The sequence below is a fragment of the Podarcis muralis genome, chromosome 17 (genome assembly GCF_964188315.1).
Source record: "Podarcis muralis chromosome 17, rPodMur119.hap1.1, whole genome shotgun sequence".
NCBI classification, from domain to species: Eukaryota; Metazoa; Chordata; class Lepidosauria; order Squamata; family Lacertidae; genus Podarcis; species Podarcis muralis.
In genome coordinates this window covers 8250846-8268863 of record NC_135671.1, presented here as the reverse complement: position 1 = coordinate 8268863, position 18018 = coordinate 8250846, and the positions used below count along the sequence as shown (strand labels likewise).

The 18018-nt window shown below is 47.9% G+C and overlaps 2 protein-coding genes across 2 annotated transcripts in view; one reads left to right on the top strand and one right to left on the bottom strand.

The window, feature by feature from the left end:
- LOC114587982 (low-density lipoprotein receptor-related protein 2-like) overlaps positions 1-10847 on the top strand; it is an 85990-nt gene extending 75143 nt beyond the window's left edge. The window contains exons 27-33 of the mRNA XM_077921620.1: positions 1969-2512; positions 3418-3546; positions 4871-4978; positions 6471-6704; positions 8561-9068; positions 9785-9899; positions 10281-10847. Of these exons, the coding sequence (XP_077777746.1) occupies positions 1969-2512; positions 3418-3546; positions 4871-4978; positions 6471-6704; positions 8561-9068; positions 9785-9899; positions 10281-10325 (1683 nt within the window). The 3' untranslated portion in view covers positions 10326-10847. The remainder of the gene's footprint in view (positions 1-1968; positions 2513-3417; positions 3547-4870; positions 4979-6470; positions 6705-8560; positions 9069-9784; positions 9900-10280) is intronic.
- Positions 10848-13929: 3082 nt separating this feature from the next.
- Positions 13930-17003, bottom strand: CLDN23 (claudin 23). The gene is made up of 2 exons (XM_028713149.2): positions 16844-17003; positions 13930-15371 (listed from the first exon to the last, which is right to left on the bottom strand). Exon 2 carries the CDS (start codon positions 15368-15370, stop codon positions 14600-14602), a length of 771 nt encoding a protein of 256 aa, XP_028568982.2. The 5' UTR covers position 15371; positions 16844-17003; the 3' UTR covers positions 13930-14599.
- Positions 17004-18018: the final 1015 nt, after the last annotated feature.

The following is an 18018-nucleotide window of genomic DNA, read 5'->3' as shown; positions in this document are numbered from 1 at the left end:
CCCCTTTGTGGTAAGTTGGAAAGGAAAGGATTTGTTTCCCTGCTGGGTAAACATGGACTAGATTGAGCTCTTACAGGGCTGCTTGACAAAAAATGTTGTGTATCTCATCTCCCTTTCCATGAGTTGCATTAAAGTGTGACCTCAAAATTTTGGATCCCCTCTTAACTGATGCCAAAGTGTGGTGCTAGCTTTGTGATGCTCTGTGCCACAAACTCCAGAGGCTTCGCATTGCTTTCGCTGAAGCCTGGAGAGCGAGAGGGATCGGTGCGCACTGATCCCTCTTGCTCTCCTGGCTTCCCCTCGCTGAAGAGGCGCTGCGCAGCTTTCCCTCTCTGCGCAACGCCCCTTCAGCGAAGTGGGAGGAGAAATGGAAGGGGCTCAGTTTCTCCTGCCGCTTCGCTGAAGGGGCGCTGTGCAGAGAGGGAGAGAATATTTTTTTCCTAGTTCTCCTCTAAAACTATGTGCGTCTTATGATCGGGTGCATCTTATAGAGCGAAAAATATGGTGTGTTTAAGCAGAGAGCCTGCCCACTAATTCACCGCAACACAGGGGAGTGCACTGGCAACCTTTCATCGTATGGTCAGTGACTCCCCTCAATACAACCCCTTTAACAGGGAACCCTGGGATCCCCACCAGGAGTTGGGTGGGGGGTTAAAGGCATGGCAAGCATAGCTCCCCACCCCAGACTGTGGCCCCAGACTTATCTTCTCAGAGGATGAAGTCCTGAAGCTCTGGAGCCGACTGAGAGCTCCCAGGTAGGCTCCACCCCCTTTTATGCTTAAAGATTGGAGCCTACCCCAGTGGCGTAGCGTGGGGGGTGCAGGGGGGGCCGGCCGCACTGGGCGCAACATCTGGGGTTAGGGCAAATCCACAGGTTAGGGGGCGCAAATCCACTGGTTAGGGGGCGCAAATTACTTGCCTTGCCCCGGGTGCTGACAACCCACGCTACGCCACTGGCCTACCCTCACCTGGTCCGCACTTGGGAGGTGGTCCAGGAGCGCTTTGCCGGGAGTCACGTAGGATTGGGGGTGCTGCGCGCTGGCACGCAAAGGGTGCTCTCCATTTGATGTGGAGAGCAGTCATTATGCAATAGTTTTCTGCTGTTTGGTGCAGCGGAAATGCTCAAACTGCCGTTAAGTCAGCCTCTAGGCAGAGATATTTCCCAGTTTTAATGCATTTACTGTGCTGCTTTTTAGGGGGCAATGCAAAACATGGGGTTTGTGCTCTGAAACGGTGCAAAACAACTGTGAGAATTTGGCACTGCTTGGAGCCAATCAGACAAGGTGGGATCTTGAGTGCATTTCACTTCAGCGGCATTAACTAGGAACCCAATTTTTAGTATCGATTCCTCATTTTGGGAGCAGGGTTTGCAGTGCCGAAAGGTTTGAAACGGTTGCAAAATTTGGCACCGGTTTGGAGTGAATCACACAATGTTGGCTTGTTGGGGGTGGGAATGCCTTTGTCTCCTGGTTGGAGTATCAATTACTCAGTTTGGGGGGTGGCACAAAAATAGCACAAAACTTTGGCACCAGTTTGGAGGGGATCCAAAACTTCAGGGTCGCACGCTACTGAAGCTCTTTCCCTGCAGCAGTCGCCGTTGTGAAATGTCCATTGTCTTTTCTCTCGCAAGTGAGGAAGACCGTGATGCCTCAGACTCTGCTAACCCAGAAATATTACCTCAGGTTAAGAACTTTACTTCAGCATGAGAACAGAAATCGTGCTCCAGCAGCGCGGCGGCAGCAGGAGGCCCCATTAGCTAAAGTGGTATACCTCAGGTTAAGAACAGTTTCAGGTTAAGAACGGACCTTCAGAACAAATTAAGTTCTTAACCCGAGGTACCACTGTAGATTTAGGTCATATGAGAAGGGTTTCCTTGGCAGAATTTCTCCGCTGAAGCTTCAAATGGAACGCCCTCTTGTTGCCTTCCAAAACCATATAAATGTCTCTAATGCTGTCTTAAAATCCTAGGTCTATCTAAAGAAACTGCGCTCCGTTTCGGGGCAGCTGGCCCCTGTCCACAGCACCCTCCCCATGACAAGCATCAACCACTTGGCAGCAGTAGACTACTCTGTACGTGACAATGCACTTTACTTCTCGGAGTCTGAAGGTGGCGTCATAAAGGTCCTAGCTATGAAGGATGCCGGGAGAGTTGCACTGAAGGAAGTCCTGCCGGTCAAGGGCACCGTGATCTCACTAGCTCTTGACTGGCTGAGTGGCAACATCTACTGGATTGACAGCAAGCACCCATCAATCCAAGTAGCAACTTCAGATGGGAGATACACACTTGTTCTGATCAGCGATGGGCTGTCCCATCCAACTTCTGTAGTTCTGCATCCCCCAACTGTGGCTATGTGCTTTGTCGACTCCGGTAACGAACACAGCACCCTTGGTCCTGTAATAGAATGTTCTTCCATGGATGGGAGCAGGAGGAACGTTCTCTGGGCGACGTCACAGACTCCAGTGGGTTTAACAATAGTAGACTATGGCACCAAGGTCTACTGGGCTGACCAAGGTAAGAAGTCTAGCATCCACAATGGTATAATTATTTGGGCACAGCTAGCCTCCATAGGGGCATGTTGAAAGGCTTGGCCAGCTTCCTGGACTGGCTGAACCACTAAAGGTAAAGGTAAAGGTACCCCTGCCCATACGGGCCAGTCTTGACAGACTCTAGGGTTGTGCGCCCATCTCACTCTATAGGCCAGGGGCCAGCGCTGTCCGCAGACACTTCCGGGTCACGTGGCCAGCGTGACAAGCTGCATCTGGCGAGCCAGCGCAGCACACGGAATGCCGTTTACCTTCCCGCTAGTAAGCGGTCCCTATTTATCTACTTGCACTCGGAGGTGCTTTCGAACTGCTATGTTGGCAGGCGCTGGGACCGAGCAACGGGAGTGCACCCCGCCGCGGGGATTCGAACCGCCGACCTTTCGATCGGCAAGTCCTAGGCGCTGAGGCTTTAACCCACAGCGCTACCCGCTTCCCTGGCTGAACCACTAGCTAACTTTTAAAATAACCCATCTTGGGATCTGGAAATGGATCCTTTGTTAACTTTATTGCATTTATTTTTATTTACTATAATGGACTGGCTTTCAAATCCAGTTCGGATATGGTGTCAGTGTTTAAGCTGTATCTGTATCCTGCAGAGAAGCAAAAGTCCAAGATAGGCATGGCCAGCAAGATCTAATCAATGTAACAAGTGTTGGTGACTTCCTGCTAGGAATGCCTTCAAGACGAGATATTTCAAGATCATGCAAAGTTTAGAGAATGGAAGTCAGCGAATGAGATGCTTCTCTGCAGATGCCAGTCCTTCATGTACTGTGGGTTGAATCTCAATGATATTTTTGCTCCTAAGAAACAACAGGAGTAGTTCCCATGCATATTCCTCTTACACAGCTCAGCCTCTAACTTCCTTTCTTCCAGCAAAAGGCACTGTGGAAAGCATTCGGATGGATGGCACTCAGCACAGGCTCATTCGTTCTGGGCTGCGTGGCCTTACACTCTTCACTGCCGGGGAGGGGATAATGGTCTGGACCACAACGGCACGCAATGGTAAGCAGGCTCCAACAATTGCAGAACTCCAGCAAAACATTATATTTAAATAAAGTGTGAGTTGATGCAGGGGTGTAGCTGTCGGAACTCCGTTCGGCCGAGCCTTTGAAATCGCCTCCGACGAATAATTAACGACCTCGAGCCTTTGATAAGGCTCCAAGGCACATCCTTCAATCAGCAGAGTTCCCAGCACAGGGAAGGATGAGACTGTATGAGCTAAATTGTAAAGAGTTTTATTTTCTAGCTACGCAGAACAGAAAATACACCCCCTCTCTATGAAAGCAGAGAACAACTGAAGCAAGGAACAAAGGAAACAGGAAACCACTGACGTCACATCCCATCTCCCTTTCCCGTGAGACTTGAAGGTCTCTGGAATGTAAACAGAGTCCTGTGACTCCATGCAGCTGCACAGTGATAAGGACAGAAACTAACAGTAGCATGGGTTGCTGCTCTCTGTGGTGGGGCAAGTGCTGTACCCCTCTGGTGGACTGCGCAATGGTCAGTCCCTTTGCTGGCCAGCGTCTAATCAAGGGAATCTCTCCTTGCGAACTAGTCCCAACCAGGGAGCAGAGATAAGGCAGACAAAAAGTGAAGTTGAGGGCAACACCGTGTCCCCTCACGCTACCTATCATTGCAGCAAGGCACTCTGAGCAATGCTTGTGGCTCCAGCAGTGCTTTTCTACCTTCCTCTTTCTCCCTCCCTCTCGGCCAGCCCAGTGGCGGGGCACACGGAGGTCATTTCGCTGGCCACGAGGAGGAGGAGGTACTGCCAGTGCCCCAGCCCCAAAGGCTATGCCTGGGCGCAGCTTGTCTCCCTACAGCTCCAGCCTCGATGAGGGTGCCTGTCGTGGGGGGCTCCTGGTTGTGCCCCCTCAGAAATGTGCACCCAGAGCCACGGCCCTATGTCCCCCCATGCTTACGCCACTGGGTAGATGTGGCAGATCACCTGCTTGATCACCTGCCTGGACTTGAGAAGTCCATGGCATGCCAACAAAATTAAGTGGGGCAGATGCCAAGGAACTGATCCTAGCTAGAAGTCTTAAATGATCGGCATTCTAGGGGATTCAGATGAGTATTTAGCATTATTCCTAAGCTTATAGGACACATTCAGCTGGTATTCTTTGGGAGCCTTGATGCAGTGCACTGTGCATGAAGATAACTTACCTAATTAGCTCAGAAATAAACAGATTCTAGCTAGTTGAGAATTGGAGTGGGAAATTCTAATGCCATATAGTTTCACACACACACACACACACCAGTAATGCCCTAGGTCACTGTAAAGAATGTGTCTCCAATTTTTCTCTCTAATTTTATGTCTTAATAGGTGCAACGAAGGTGTGGCACAGCAGACTGGATGATTCGGAAAACTGGTGGTTTAAAGAAGAGCAGAAACTTGTGGATATAAAGATCTACAGCAAACTCAACCAACAAGGTAAACATTATTAAAGTTTTAAAAGGGTGACCAGGGTCACTTCTGAGCAGTTACTTGGTCAACCGGGGCCCTTTGGGGGGGGTATAACTCAAAATGGTGGCTTCTTAACCTAACACAAAAATAGGGGCACCAGTTTTTCCTTACTAGAATCTGTCAAGCTGCTTGCCTTCTGGAAGAACTCCCGCTATCTTTTAAGGCTTGCTCTAGATTGCTTAAACTGGGGACCAGGTAACAGAAGGGTTCAACACAGGTTTATTTTAGAAAAAGTAACCAATAAACCGACACGGGGACAAATAGAAGAAGACGCCTTCACCCCAGTTTGGTTCCCCTTTATCACATACATAGCTCAACAAGACAACATCAAGAATCTTCCGGGAGCATATGAATCAATCTGGCTAACCTTATTCAAAAATACACACTTACACCCCACTCACACACAAAAACAATTCTCACTATAAATCTGACATCAAGAATCACAAGACAGAGAAACCAGTAGGAGAACACTTCAGTCTCCCAGGACATTCTATACAAGATCTCAAAGTAGCTGTTTTACTACAAAGGAATTTCAGAAATAGACTGGAAAGAGAAGCTGCTGAATTGCAACTCATTACCAAACTTAAAACCATGGAGAGACCTGGTCTGAACACAAAGACATTGGATTCTTATCTCATTATACATGACAAAGCCATTTTTCACCTTCTCACCCCTTGCTTTTTCCTGTAAGACCTATTGCAGTCGTTAAGAGTCGTCAACAGGCTCATCACAGCTATCTGCCAATCACCCATTCCTACCACCCTTCTGAGTAATACCCCTCCCCACCTTCTCACTATATAGAAGGATCTGGCAACTTCTGTTTCAGTGTATCTGAAGAAGTGTGCATGCACACGAAAGCTCATACCAAGAACTAACTTAGTTGGTCTTTAAGGTGCTACTGGAAGGAATTTTTTTTGTTTTGACTATGGCAGACCAACACGGCTACCTATCTGTAACAATTCTCACTACAGCCAACCAAAGACAACCAACCACACCCTAAGCCACTCGCAACCTCTCTCACCACCAAGGAAATAAAACAAGTGAATAGTAAGAGAACCCATACAAGTAACGCTGATACCCCCCACCACTAAGCATAATCACCCCACCCACCACTCCCCCTCTTCCCCCTTTCCCCCCTCCTCCTTCTTCTTCCTCCTAATTGTTTAAACCAATTCATAAACCAAGAACTCATACATTGACCACTAATAATGAAACATATGTTGCAGATACTTTTCCACATTTATTATGCTATTTTTGTGGTATACATATGACATGAGAGAACTTGGTATACTTCCTTGTATAAAATTATTCCTGTTTATAACCCACCCACCCACCCCCCAAAAAACCAACCACGGGTTTATTGCACCAGCAACCAAGCTGACAGGAGGGTGCTTCCTTTTAACACACCACATTTTGCAGAGTAGCAGGGAAGCCAAAATCTTTCTCTTGCTACTTCTAGGTCACAATGGCTGTTCGGAAAAGAATGGTGGATGCAGCCACATTTGCTTGCCAATTCCGCAAGGGAGAAGTTGCAGGTGCATCGCCGGGTACGTTCTAGAGCACGGTACTAGGTGCACCGAACCACGATGCTCAGAGCCGCTCCAAGCCTGCAAGGATAACAGCAAATGTATTGCAAAAGAGCAAGTTTGTGATGGCAGCATTGATTGCTCTGATGGATCAGATGAGAGAGACTGTGAGTAACCCAGCTGAGAAACTGCATGTGTTGTGTTGTGTTGTGTTGTGTTGTGTTGTGTTGTGTTGTGTTGTGTTGTGAGTAAATGGATCCTTGGGGAATTCTGCTTTGCTAAATGGCCCTTAGAAATGCCTGAACTCCTAATGGTTGGACAGCTAGATTCATAGTTGTTAAGAGCGGTACACTCGTAATCTGGTGAACCGGGTTCGCTTCCCCGCTCCTCCAGATGCAGCTGCTGGGTGACCTTGGGCTAGTCACACTTCTCTGAAGTCTCTCAGCCCCACTCACCTCACAGAGTGTTTGTTGTGGGGGAAGGAAGGGAAAGGAGAATGTTAGCCGCTTTGAGACTCCTTCAGGTAGTGATAAAGCGGGGTATCAAATCCAAATCCTAACTCTTCTGCCTTACCAGAAAATCATTCCCTTTTCATAGAACCCAGCTACTACAGCTTTAAATGTAATGAAAGACTGTTCTTTCCTAGTAAGGTAAAGGTAAAGGACCCCTGGACAGTTAGGTCTGGTCAAATGCGACTATGGCTCATCTCACTTCAGGCCAAGGGAGCCGGCGTTTGTCCACAGACACCTTTCTGGGTCATGTGGTCAGCTGTGGTCTAAGCCAGTGTTCCCCAACCTTGGGTCTCCAGCTGTTTTCGGACTACAATTCCCATCATCCTTGACCACTGGTCTTGCTAGCGAGGGATGATGGGAGTTGTAGTCCAAAAACAGCTGGAGACCCAAGGTTGGGGAACACTGGTCTAAGCCACTGAGCCTCTTGGGCCTGCTGATCAGAAGGTCGGCAGTTCGAATCCGCTCAACGGGGGTGAGCTCCTCTTGCTTTGCTAGTACAGAAAAGTTGCACCATAGCCCATGAGGCTATCCAAGGCACGATTATAGCTAACATAAGATTATGCAAAACATAAGGGAAATCCAAGCTACATACTTAAAACTAGTTTGTCACGCTGTCTTCCAATGGGGGCCCTTAGGAACTATTCTGTGAGCAGGAGGTAGAAACTGCTTCGTATTCTCAACGCTTTACTGAAAATACATTTTCAGTATTCTATCGGGGAAGCAATGATGGTGCTTTGTAGAATGGGTAGATTCTAGACTGGAATATAAAAAGGTAAAGGGACCCCTGACCACTAGGTCCAGTTGTGGCCGACTCTGGGGTTGCGGCGCTCATCTCACTTTATTGGCCGAGGGAGCCGGCGTACAGCTTCCAGGTCATGTGGCCAGCAGGACTAAGCCGCTTCTGGCGAACCAGAGCAGAACACGGAAACGCCGTTTACCTTCCCGCCGGAGCGGTACCTATTTATCTACTTGCACTTTGACGTGCTTTTGAACTGCTAGGTTGGCAGGAAGACTGGAATATGCCCACAGCCAAACTGTTGGCCAAAGTAGCTAAGTTGGTCAACAGATAAATCAAACAATTTAAGATAAACCTTTGAGAATCTGTGTTTTATGACTTTGCTAGAAAAGGAAAGGTGAACTATCAAGTACAGTGGTACCTCGGGTTACATACGCTTCAGATTACAGACTCCGCTAACCCAGAAATAGTGCTTCAGGTTAAGAACTTTGCTTCAGGATAAGAACAGAAATAGGGCTCCGGCGGCGTGGCAGCAGCAGGAGGCCCCATTAGCTAAAGTGGTGCTTCAAGTTAAGAACAGTTTCAGGTTAAGAACAGACCTCCGGAACGAATTAAGTACTTAACCCGAGGTACCACTGTACATAGCATAACCTCTGAAAGTAAGCTTTGCAGGCAGCTACATTTTCTATCCTTAAACCACCAGATCAGTCATATGGTCCTAGGCTGATCTCACTGTGTCCCAAAAGCAATGTGTTGATGTCTTTTCTGCCGGCAGGCAACAACACTCCGAAGAAGAAAGCCCAGCCCACACACCGGCCTTCCACACGGATGCAAACAAAACCCTTTCTTGTTAAGAAAAACACAGAGGCACCCACCAAAACCATCACCAAGAAGCCTACGGATGGAACTGCACAAGTAAAAAAATACACAAGGAGGAGTACGACTGCAACAGCAGCATTGGCACTTGAGCCAAGCAGAAGCCAGAAGACTACATTACCTCCCAAAAAGAAATGGAAAGAATCTTCTCTGGTGCAGGGAATCGTGAAAAGTGGCCTGGAGTCTCAGCCTTGCAGCAGCGAGACCTGTAACAGGAGAGGGGACTGCACTATGGAGGGCGATACAGTGAAATGCATCTGCACCCTGGGCTATAGTGGAGACTACTGTGAAGAGGAGGAGGAGAAGTCTAGGGCCGGTCTCGTTCTGGGCATCATTTCCATCCTGCTAATGGCCATGGCAGCAGCAGGGACCTTTGTCTACTTCAGGAAGCAAAGAACGCGGCAAAGGTAAGGCTATTTGCCGTTCTGTACGCGGGTGGCACTGTGGGTTAAATCACAGAGCCTAGGGCTTGCTGATCAGAAGGTTGGCGGTTCGAATCCCCGTGACGGGGTGAGCTCCCGTTGCTCAGTCCCTGCTCCTGCCAACCTAGCAGTTCAAAAGCACGTCAAAGTGCAAGTAGATAAATAGGTACTGCTCCGGCGGGAAGGTAAATGACTAAGCCGCTTCTGGTGAACCAGAGCAGTGCACGGAAACACTGTTTACCTTCCCGCCGGAGCGGTACCTATTTATCTACTTGCACTTCCGAACTGCTAGGTTGGCAGGAGCAGGGACCGAGCAACGGGAGCTCACCCTGTCGTGGGGATTCGAACTGTCGACCTTCTGATCGGCAAGTCCTAGGCTCTGTGGTTTAACCCACAGCACCACCTTCGTCCCTGATGCTCACTTTGGCTGAGCCCAAAATATGGGCAGCAGTCATTTGCTTGTGCAGAGACAGTCTGCTTTGTTTCTAAATTTGAATGGCTTGCTTGTGCCTGTTCACAGAATCATGAAAGATTCTGGTGCGCATGTGCTGCAACTGCGATTTGCATTGATGCATGTAGTTTGGGTTCCAAATTAGTGGTGTGGGTGGTTCTACAAGATCACTGTGCCTCTTAACAGCTTAGCACAAGGGTTCCAGCCTAGGATTTGCATCACAGTCAATATGTGTATCTTCCTCCCACAGGACTTCAAGTGTATCATCAACTGGACCGCTGGCCAGCTACCAGAAGGACAGCGACAAAGAAGACAATTTCGTTGAAGATGAAACCTGTATCAATGCAGCTTATGACCCCGAGCAGGTGAGGGCTTCTTAAGATTCCTGTCCTAAGCTTCCAATTCTGAGCACTGGTATATGCTTCCTGTGTTCTTGGAACAAGTGTTCTTCCTACTTCGGGATTTTAAACCTGGCCTGGCTATTGCAAAAGGCAAAGCCAGCAGCAGGGTCAGAAAAACCTCGCTGCCTCTTAGAGCAGCTGTGCTTGTGAGTGGTTAAGATGCTGGCAGGACAGAGGGAGGCACGCTGGCTGAAATAAGCGCACCCCCTACTTGGCAAAGCTTCCAGCAATCTGTCTGCAGTTCTTCCTTGCCTGAAGAACTTAACTGGGTGTAGTACCACTGCTTTTGATAGTCCAGGTGAAAATGCTGAGAGTCCTAAAATGTGGCTTTGCAATCCTCCGCAGGAATTGTCGACTCCAATGAAGACAGGCATGGGCACAGACTCGTAAAGCAAACAAATAAATGATTCACAGTAGATCAGTGTCTTGCAATCTCTTTCCCCCCCAAAATGCATCGCCCGCACGATAGTGGGAATTTGGCATATGCTATGTCTGTTTCCAAGGGACGCGGGTGGCGCTGTTGGTTAAACCACAGAGCCTAGGACTTGCCGATCAGAAGGTCGGTGGTTCGAATCCCTGTGAGGGGGTGAGCTCCTGTTCCTCAGTCCCTGCTCCTGCCAACCTAGCAGTTCAAAAGTGCAAGTAGATAAATAGGTACCTCTCCAGCGGGAAAGTAAACGGCATTTCCATGTGCTGCTCTGCTTCACCAGAAGCGGCTTAGTCATGCTGGCCACATGACCCGGAAGCTGTACGTCGGCTCCCTCGGCCAATAAAGCGAGATGAGCGCTGCAACCCCAGAGTCGGCCATGACTGGACCTAATGGTCAGGGGTCCCTTTACCTTTACCTATGTCTGTTTCCACACTGGGCATTTTCTGTGGAATATTTGCACTTTATTCTGGGCATTTGCATGATGTCATGGTCAAGAGTCTGGATTTTGCAGGAGGGAGACACCAGGAATTTTAGCGTTGTACAATTGAAGGGCTCTATCACCTTAGCCCAGGGTTTCCCAAACTTGGGTCTCCAGCTGTGTTGGGACTACAGTTCCCATCATCCCTGACCACTTGTCCTGCTAGCTAGGGATGATGGGAGTTGTAGTCTAAAAAAACAGCTGGGGACCCAAGTTTGGGGAAACACTGCCTTAGCCCAACACATATCCTTTTAGCAATTTCTTACTGACATTAGGAAAGTGACAGTGCATTGAAAATTCTGGAATTGATTTAAAAAACAACAACAAATCGAGATGAACGTTCATTGTTGTATTACCTGAGCACAAACAAATCTGACCAAATGGTCAGATCAGATATAATCTAACCTCATAATTGCGCAAGACTTGGGATGAATGGGTTATCTGGAGGCATTCTGAGACGTCCCAAGTTTTCCTATTGAGCTTTCCATTTTTTTCAGAGCTCAGAAAAAAAAAGCAGACTGCTTTTGACACAGAGGAACAGTTGCACAGTTCCCCCAGATGTAGATAACCTGTTGCACAGGTCGTCTTTGGGATTTGGCTGGTTATTGCTAAAGAAATCCCCCTCTCTATGCTTCATCTCTCCTTAGTGTTAACTTCTACAATCGATGTAATCCTTCCCTTTGCACATGAGTACTGCCTTCATAGACATTTATTCCCTCCCCAATAAATTATTGGGGGGGGGGTGTCACGTTTGGAAGTGCAGCAAGACGAGGAGATATTTCCCCCTATGCTCCAGCCAAATTAAAATTGCCCCAATGAAAATTTGGGGGAGGGGGAGGGGAACTGCCCATTTTGCCCAGGACATTATTTGAGTTCCAAAAGTCAAAGCAGAGCTTCCACTCCACTTGCAACTAAAAACAGATCAGCAGTCTTTGGGAAGCACTGTTAAGCCAGCATTCTTCCTACTAGTTGAAGGGAAATTATTGCTAAAGTACAAACAGTGAGTTAAAAAAAATTTTTATGCTTTAAAAACAAAACAGGGCACAGTCTGCTTCCTTGTGAATGTATTATGCCTGCTGTGCAAATAGTATATAAACTGGTAAAATATTAACACATTGCATGACTGCATGGCAGTCACAGGAAAAAGGAGAAGAGGGGGGAAACAGGGATTCTTCTCACTTGCAGAAAATGAACTCTGAATAAACTAAGGCGATCCCTGCTCTTAAGTCTCCAAACATGCACCTACAATTCCTGCTAGCTAGGCATGATGAGAGTTGTAGTCCAAAAACAGCTGGAGACCCAAGTTTAGGAAACCCGGACCTAAAGGCACAAGCAGGTCTGCTGCTAAAATCGTTGCCATCTGTTGTTGAAGCACTGACAAAACTTCTGTAAATTCAGGACTGCCCCTGGAAAATAGAGACACTTGGAAGGTCTGTTAATATATAACTAAGAGCCTTATATACTAATATACAGTATTATATATGTAACACCTTGAACTTGAATGGTAGGAAATAGGCCACCAGCGTAGAGATATTGTATACCATGGGTAGGCAAACTAAGGCCCGGGGGCCGGATCTGGTCCAATCGCCTTCTCAGTCCGGCCCGCGGACAGTCTGGGAATCAGTGTGTTTTTACATGAATAGAATGTGTTCCTTTTAAAAATGCATCTCTGGGTTATTTGTGGGGCATAGGAATTAGTTCATTTCCCCCCCTTCAAAATATAGTCCAGCCCCCCACAAGGTCTGAGGGACAGTGGACCTGCCACCTGCTGAAAAAGTTTGCTGACCCCCTGTTGTATACTGACTGGGCCTCATTCTGCTCCAGTTGCAGTTTCCCGATCTAGTGTAAGGGAAGCCACCCATAGCATGCATTGCAGTAATCCAACCTTGAATGCACCAGTGCCTGAGCTAATGTAATCAATCTCTTCTAGTTACAGGTAGGTAGCTGTGTTGGTCTGCTGTAGTCGAAACAAAATAAAAAAAATCCTTCCAGTAGCACCTTAGAGACCAACTAAGTTTGTTATTGGCATGAGCTTTCGTTTGCAGATCTGAAGAAGTGTGCATGCACACGAAAGCTCATACCAATAACAAACTTAGTTGGTCTCTAAGGTGCTACTGGAAGGAATTTTTTAATTTTGTTTCAAGCTCTTCTGGTTCAGGAACAGCTATTGTAACACTTATAAAGGTTCTGTAACAGAATTCTCATTACCATGCTTAATGAAGATTTCCTTGATTTGGGGGGGGGGAACATAGCAATTAATGTGTGCACTCTAAAAGGTGAAAAGGAAAAGTACCCCTGGATGGTTAAGTCAAGTCCAGGTGACTATGGAGTTGCGACGCTCATCTCGCTTTCAGGCCAAGGGAGCCGGTGTTTGTCCACAGACATCTTTCCGGGTCATGTGGCCAACATGACTAAACCGCTTCTGGTACCACGGAGGTCTGTGACGGAAACCAGAGTGCACGGAAACGCCGTTTACCTTCCTGCCACAGCAGTACCTGTTTATCTACTTGCGCTGGTGTGCTTTCAAACTGCTAGGTTGGCAGGAACTGGGACAGAGCAACGGGAGCTCACCCCATTGCGGGGATTCGAACCGCCGACCTTCTGATTGGCAAGCCCAAGAAGCTCAGTGGGCTTGCCACAGTGCCACCCACATCTCTAATACACTCTAATACACATAGCTCAGATGTGCTAAACCATCATGCATTAACTCATTTCCCTAACATGCATTCCTAACATGTTTTCTCTCTCCTAGGAAAACATTCCACATACTCCAACCAAATACTTGTTGCTTATTCTGACAGGTGGTCGTTTTAGGAAAATGAGTGCATGTAGAAAGGAAGGACTTGGGCTATTTACACACTATGAATTTAAAGCACATTCCCCACCCACTCAAAGAATCCTGGGAATTGTACTTTATCCCTCACAGAGCTACAATTATCGGCACCCTTAAGTTAGTTCCCAGCATTGGGTGGGTGGGTGGGAGATACTTTAAAAGTGCTGAGAATCAAGCGATCCTTTTGAAGTAAACACTTGAGGGGTAAGATGCATTTTCTGAAGGCAAGATTCGGCTAGTGACGCTGTGTAAATCGCCATACAAAAGATAACTTTTATTCTGCGTATATTGCATTTTTATGTATCCATCTGTAAATAGGAAAACAAGGCATCTCTTTGAGAGTACAGTCAAACCCTGAGGGATGATAGATTCCTGGTCTCTTACCAATTTAGTAAACAGAAGGTGGTGGCGCAGGGGGATGAAAGCAGATCTGTTGCTGCAGAGGAGCCCTGCCCCCGCTCCAAGATATTCCAGGGTCCTGAATTTTCAGCTTTCACCCAGTGTGCAAAAAAACCATCTTGTCCATTTGCTTAACAAAGCTCCGGGGCACTCTTCAAGTAAATGTGTGCAAAAGCAGTAAAACAATTATGCTTGCTGCCCTGCAAGCCCCTCCCCATCCCAAAAATTGCACAGTGAAGAGGACCGCTCAAACTCCCTATCGCTTCCTCACGCAAGAGTGATTTAATTTCTGTCTTAATATAATGTTTAACCTGAGAGAAAGCGAAAAGAAAAGCGTAGAACCAGAATCTGTAGCGGTTTAGGGCTATGGCACTTGCTTGATTCACGAAAGAGGTAGGAAAACGTCTTTGCCGGAATTAAATTTGTAGACGAACTTTCCGCACTGGGTATCTTTGTTGTCCGAGCAGAGTTCCAGAAGGAATCTTTCTGCAGCTCGTTCCTTGCAAGAGTGTCCCGGCTTAGGGCTATAAGTCAGAATCGCAGGGAAACCTGCTCCAGTTACTGGGGTGTTCACTTTCCAGTACGTCCTGGGGGTTGGTGTAAGACCTGGGGGTTGGAGTCCTGTAATAGTCCATTTGGATCTCTGTGTTGCCAAAGGAGGGAGAAATGGCAGCCGTGGTCGCTGGGGCCCTCTGACTGCTGGGTGGGTAGCTGTAATCCATCGCTGCTTTCTTCAGCTTGCGCTCCTTGCAGCACTGAGCAAAGCTGAGCGAAAGGGAGAAGCCCCCAATTATCTCCAGGCAGCTCCCTAAGTAGCCTAGCACCAGGCAGTAACCCACCCCTAGGCTGCTGCCGGCTGTGAAGGGAAGGTTTTGGATGTCGTGATTGTACCAAGAGACAGCGATCAGGCTAAGCAGCCCGGAAACAAAGAGCAGCAGGCCGCCCAGCCCAGCCAGCAGGTACTGGGGCATATCCTGCCAGCAGCGAACGCCCAGCGAAGCCACAACCAACCCCAGGACCGTGACGGCCACAGAGGATGGCATCAGCCCTTTGGCGACTTGCACAGTCTGGTGGGAGAAGTACCCCAGCGTGTCCTTGATGTTGCACTGAGTCTTCTGGGTGCCTTGAAACTCGTTGCAGATGTCCCAGATGCCTTGGTGCTGGATCATGTCGTAGGCTTGGTCAGGGATACGGCTTAAATCCCTCCAGGCGGGAGCCAGAGTGCTGGTCAGGTTCAGGACGAGGCCGCAGGGGCCCAGGACGATGCCCACGATCATGGCGGTCGGCGTCCGCATTCTGTGCCAGGCGACAGAGAGACAGAAGCTGTTATGGGTACAGACAGGTGACTGAAAAACCACTTGCCCTCAGGAAACAACCTTGCTTTACTTGCTCAGGTCCTTATATACCTGCTGTGAGATTGCTCCGTCCCGAGAAGAAAGCTAGTTTACGTTCTGCTTCACTGTGTGGTGCCAGCCAGGCATCGTATCATTTACGCCACACAAAGTCTGCTGCAGAACGCATCTACAGCCATTTAATTATTATTATTATTATTATTATTATTATTATTATTATTATTAATTGTTTTTACCCCGCCCATCTGGCTGGGTTTCCCTAGCCACTCTGGGTGGCTCCCAACAGAATATTAAAAATGCGTTAAAACATCAAACATAAAGAACTTTCCTAAACAGGGCTGCCTTCAGATGTCTTCTAAAAGTTGGATAGTTGTTTATTTCCTTCACATCTGATGGGAGGATGGGCGCCACTACCGAGAAGGCCCTCTGCCTGGAACCTCACTTCTCACCGTGAGGGAACCGCCAGAAGGCCCTCGGCGCTGGACCTCAGTGTCTGGGCTGAACAATGGGGGTAGAGACACTCCTTCAGGTATACTGGGCCGAGGCCATTTAGGGTTTTAAAGGTCAGCACCAACACTTTGAATTGTGCTCGGAATTGTACTGGGAGCCAATGTCTTTCAGGACCGGTGTCATTTATATGGTCCCGGCAGCCACTCCCAGTAACCAGTCTAACTGTTGCATTCTGGATTAGTTGTAGTTTCTGGGTCACCTTCAAAGGTAGCCCCACACAGAACGCATTGCAGTAGTCCAAGCAGGAGATAACCAGAGCATGTACCACTCTGGCAAGGCAGCGTGCAGGCAGGTACAGTCACAGCTGGTGTACCTGGTGGAGCTGGTAGACAGCTGCCCAGGACACAGAATAAAGGGAAGATTCACAGGGGGAGAGTAGTTACATTTGGGGAAGACCCGACTAAGCTTGCAAGGAAACACATGAAGAGCCCAGATGGAGAAGCTGCGGCTCAGATCCGCAGAGGCAGAAGTCCCAAGGGACCTGCTGTTCCTTCCAAGAGCTATTTTCTAGCCCAGGATTCCAGTGTTTTAAAGGAACATCCTATCCTTCAGAAAATAACTTCAAACCTTGAAGAAGACCTTTCCTGCCTTGGCTAGAGGGAGTGGGCTTTTATCCCTCTGCTCAGGTCAGCCTCCAGAGGACCTCAAGTCCACGCTTTCACCTGGTCCTCCCTCCACTCAACCAGCAAATTATTAAATCGCCTAAGCAGTGATACTGTTGTCATACAGCACTCAAAAAGGTCACAGGCAGTGGGAGACAATTCCTGGTTCGTGGGATCTATCCTTTTTCCAGGTTTAAGCCGATGCCTTATGAGAACTGTCTCTCCCTTCCTCCACCCCACCTGCAAAAATCCTGTATTTAGCCCTGGCTTGGATACAGATATTAAGGGAGAAGCGGCTGTTTACCTGTCGTGCTGCAGACAACGCCTGCTGCAACTGTTTCTCGCTCTCTCCCTGCCGTGTGCCCGGTTAAAAGAAACTGGCTAGTATGACCGAAACTTCTGTGTGTACAGAGAAACCAGGCTAGCGCTGCAGCTGAGCTTGTTCTGGGTAGTATTTTATGGGGAAGAAAGGGAGGGGAGAGGAAACAGAAGTGGAACCGCGGAATCAGGAAAGGGTTGCCGTTGCAGGTGATGCCAAGTCAGTGACTTCAGGAAGGTGGGGCCGGCTCTCTGAGCACCTTTGGAGCCCCACCTGTTTCCGTGTGATGATCGTGCTTAAGGATGAAGGCGGTGACTTTTATTGTCCTGAATAAAGGTTGGCTCTTATTGCTTAGGTAACAGCACACCAAAGCAATAAACACATACAAACTGACACTGCAGATCTTTGGAAAGGTGGTTCTAGGAACTGGATGGCAAAACACGGAGAGGCACAGGTGAGGCTGTGTACACGGAGCAATCTGGATGCTCTTAATTAATTACCCTTGAGAGAAAGGGAGGGGGGAACGTGAAGTGCCCTGGGGCAGGACAAATACATTGAAAAGAGCTGCATAAACAACTCAGTGGCCATGTTAGAAACCAAAGTCCTTTGTGCTTTGGTGTATGTTGTATAAAAATGTAGTATAAACATCGACAACTGGGAAACACTGGCCTGCGAGTGTTCTAGTTGGACAACAGTCTTTACCAAAGGTGTCATGGACTTTGAAGACACCCAAACTCGGGACGAAAGGGAGAAACGTGCTATGAGGAAGGCACGTTTGGCAAACCCTCACTGTGATCATCTCCCGCCCGGAAACCTATGTCCCCACTGTGGAAGGATGTGTGGATCCAGAATTGGCCTCCACAGTTGCTTACGGACTCACTGTTAAGACCGTGTTCATGGAAGACAATCTTACTTGGCTACGAGTGATTGCCAAAGAAGAAGACTATCTCAATTATATAAGAACAAACATGCTTCATTTTTTATTCTATTTTTAAAGGAAAAGCCAGTAATGGATATAGATAGATAGATACAGTAGATAGATAGATAGATAGATAGATAGATAGATAGATAGATAGATAGATAGATAGATAGATAGATAGATAGCAGGGTCCTACCCAATCTTACTCGTCTGAGTGATTGCCAAAGAATAAGATTCCTTT

Excerpts from the sequence above, each read along its gene's own strand:
- CLDN23 (XM_028713149.2), bottom strand. The coding sequence starts at position 15,370 with ATGCGGACGCCGACCGCCATGATCGTGGGCATCGTCCTGGGCCCCTGC.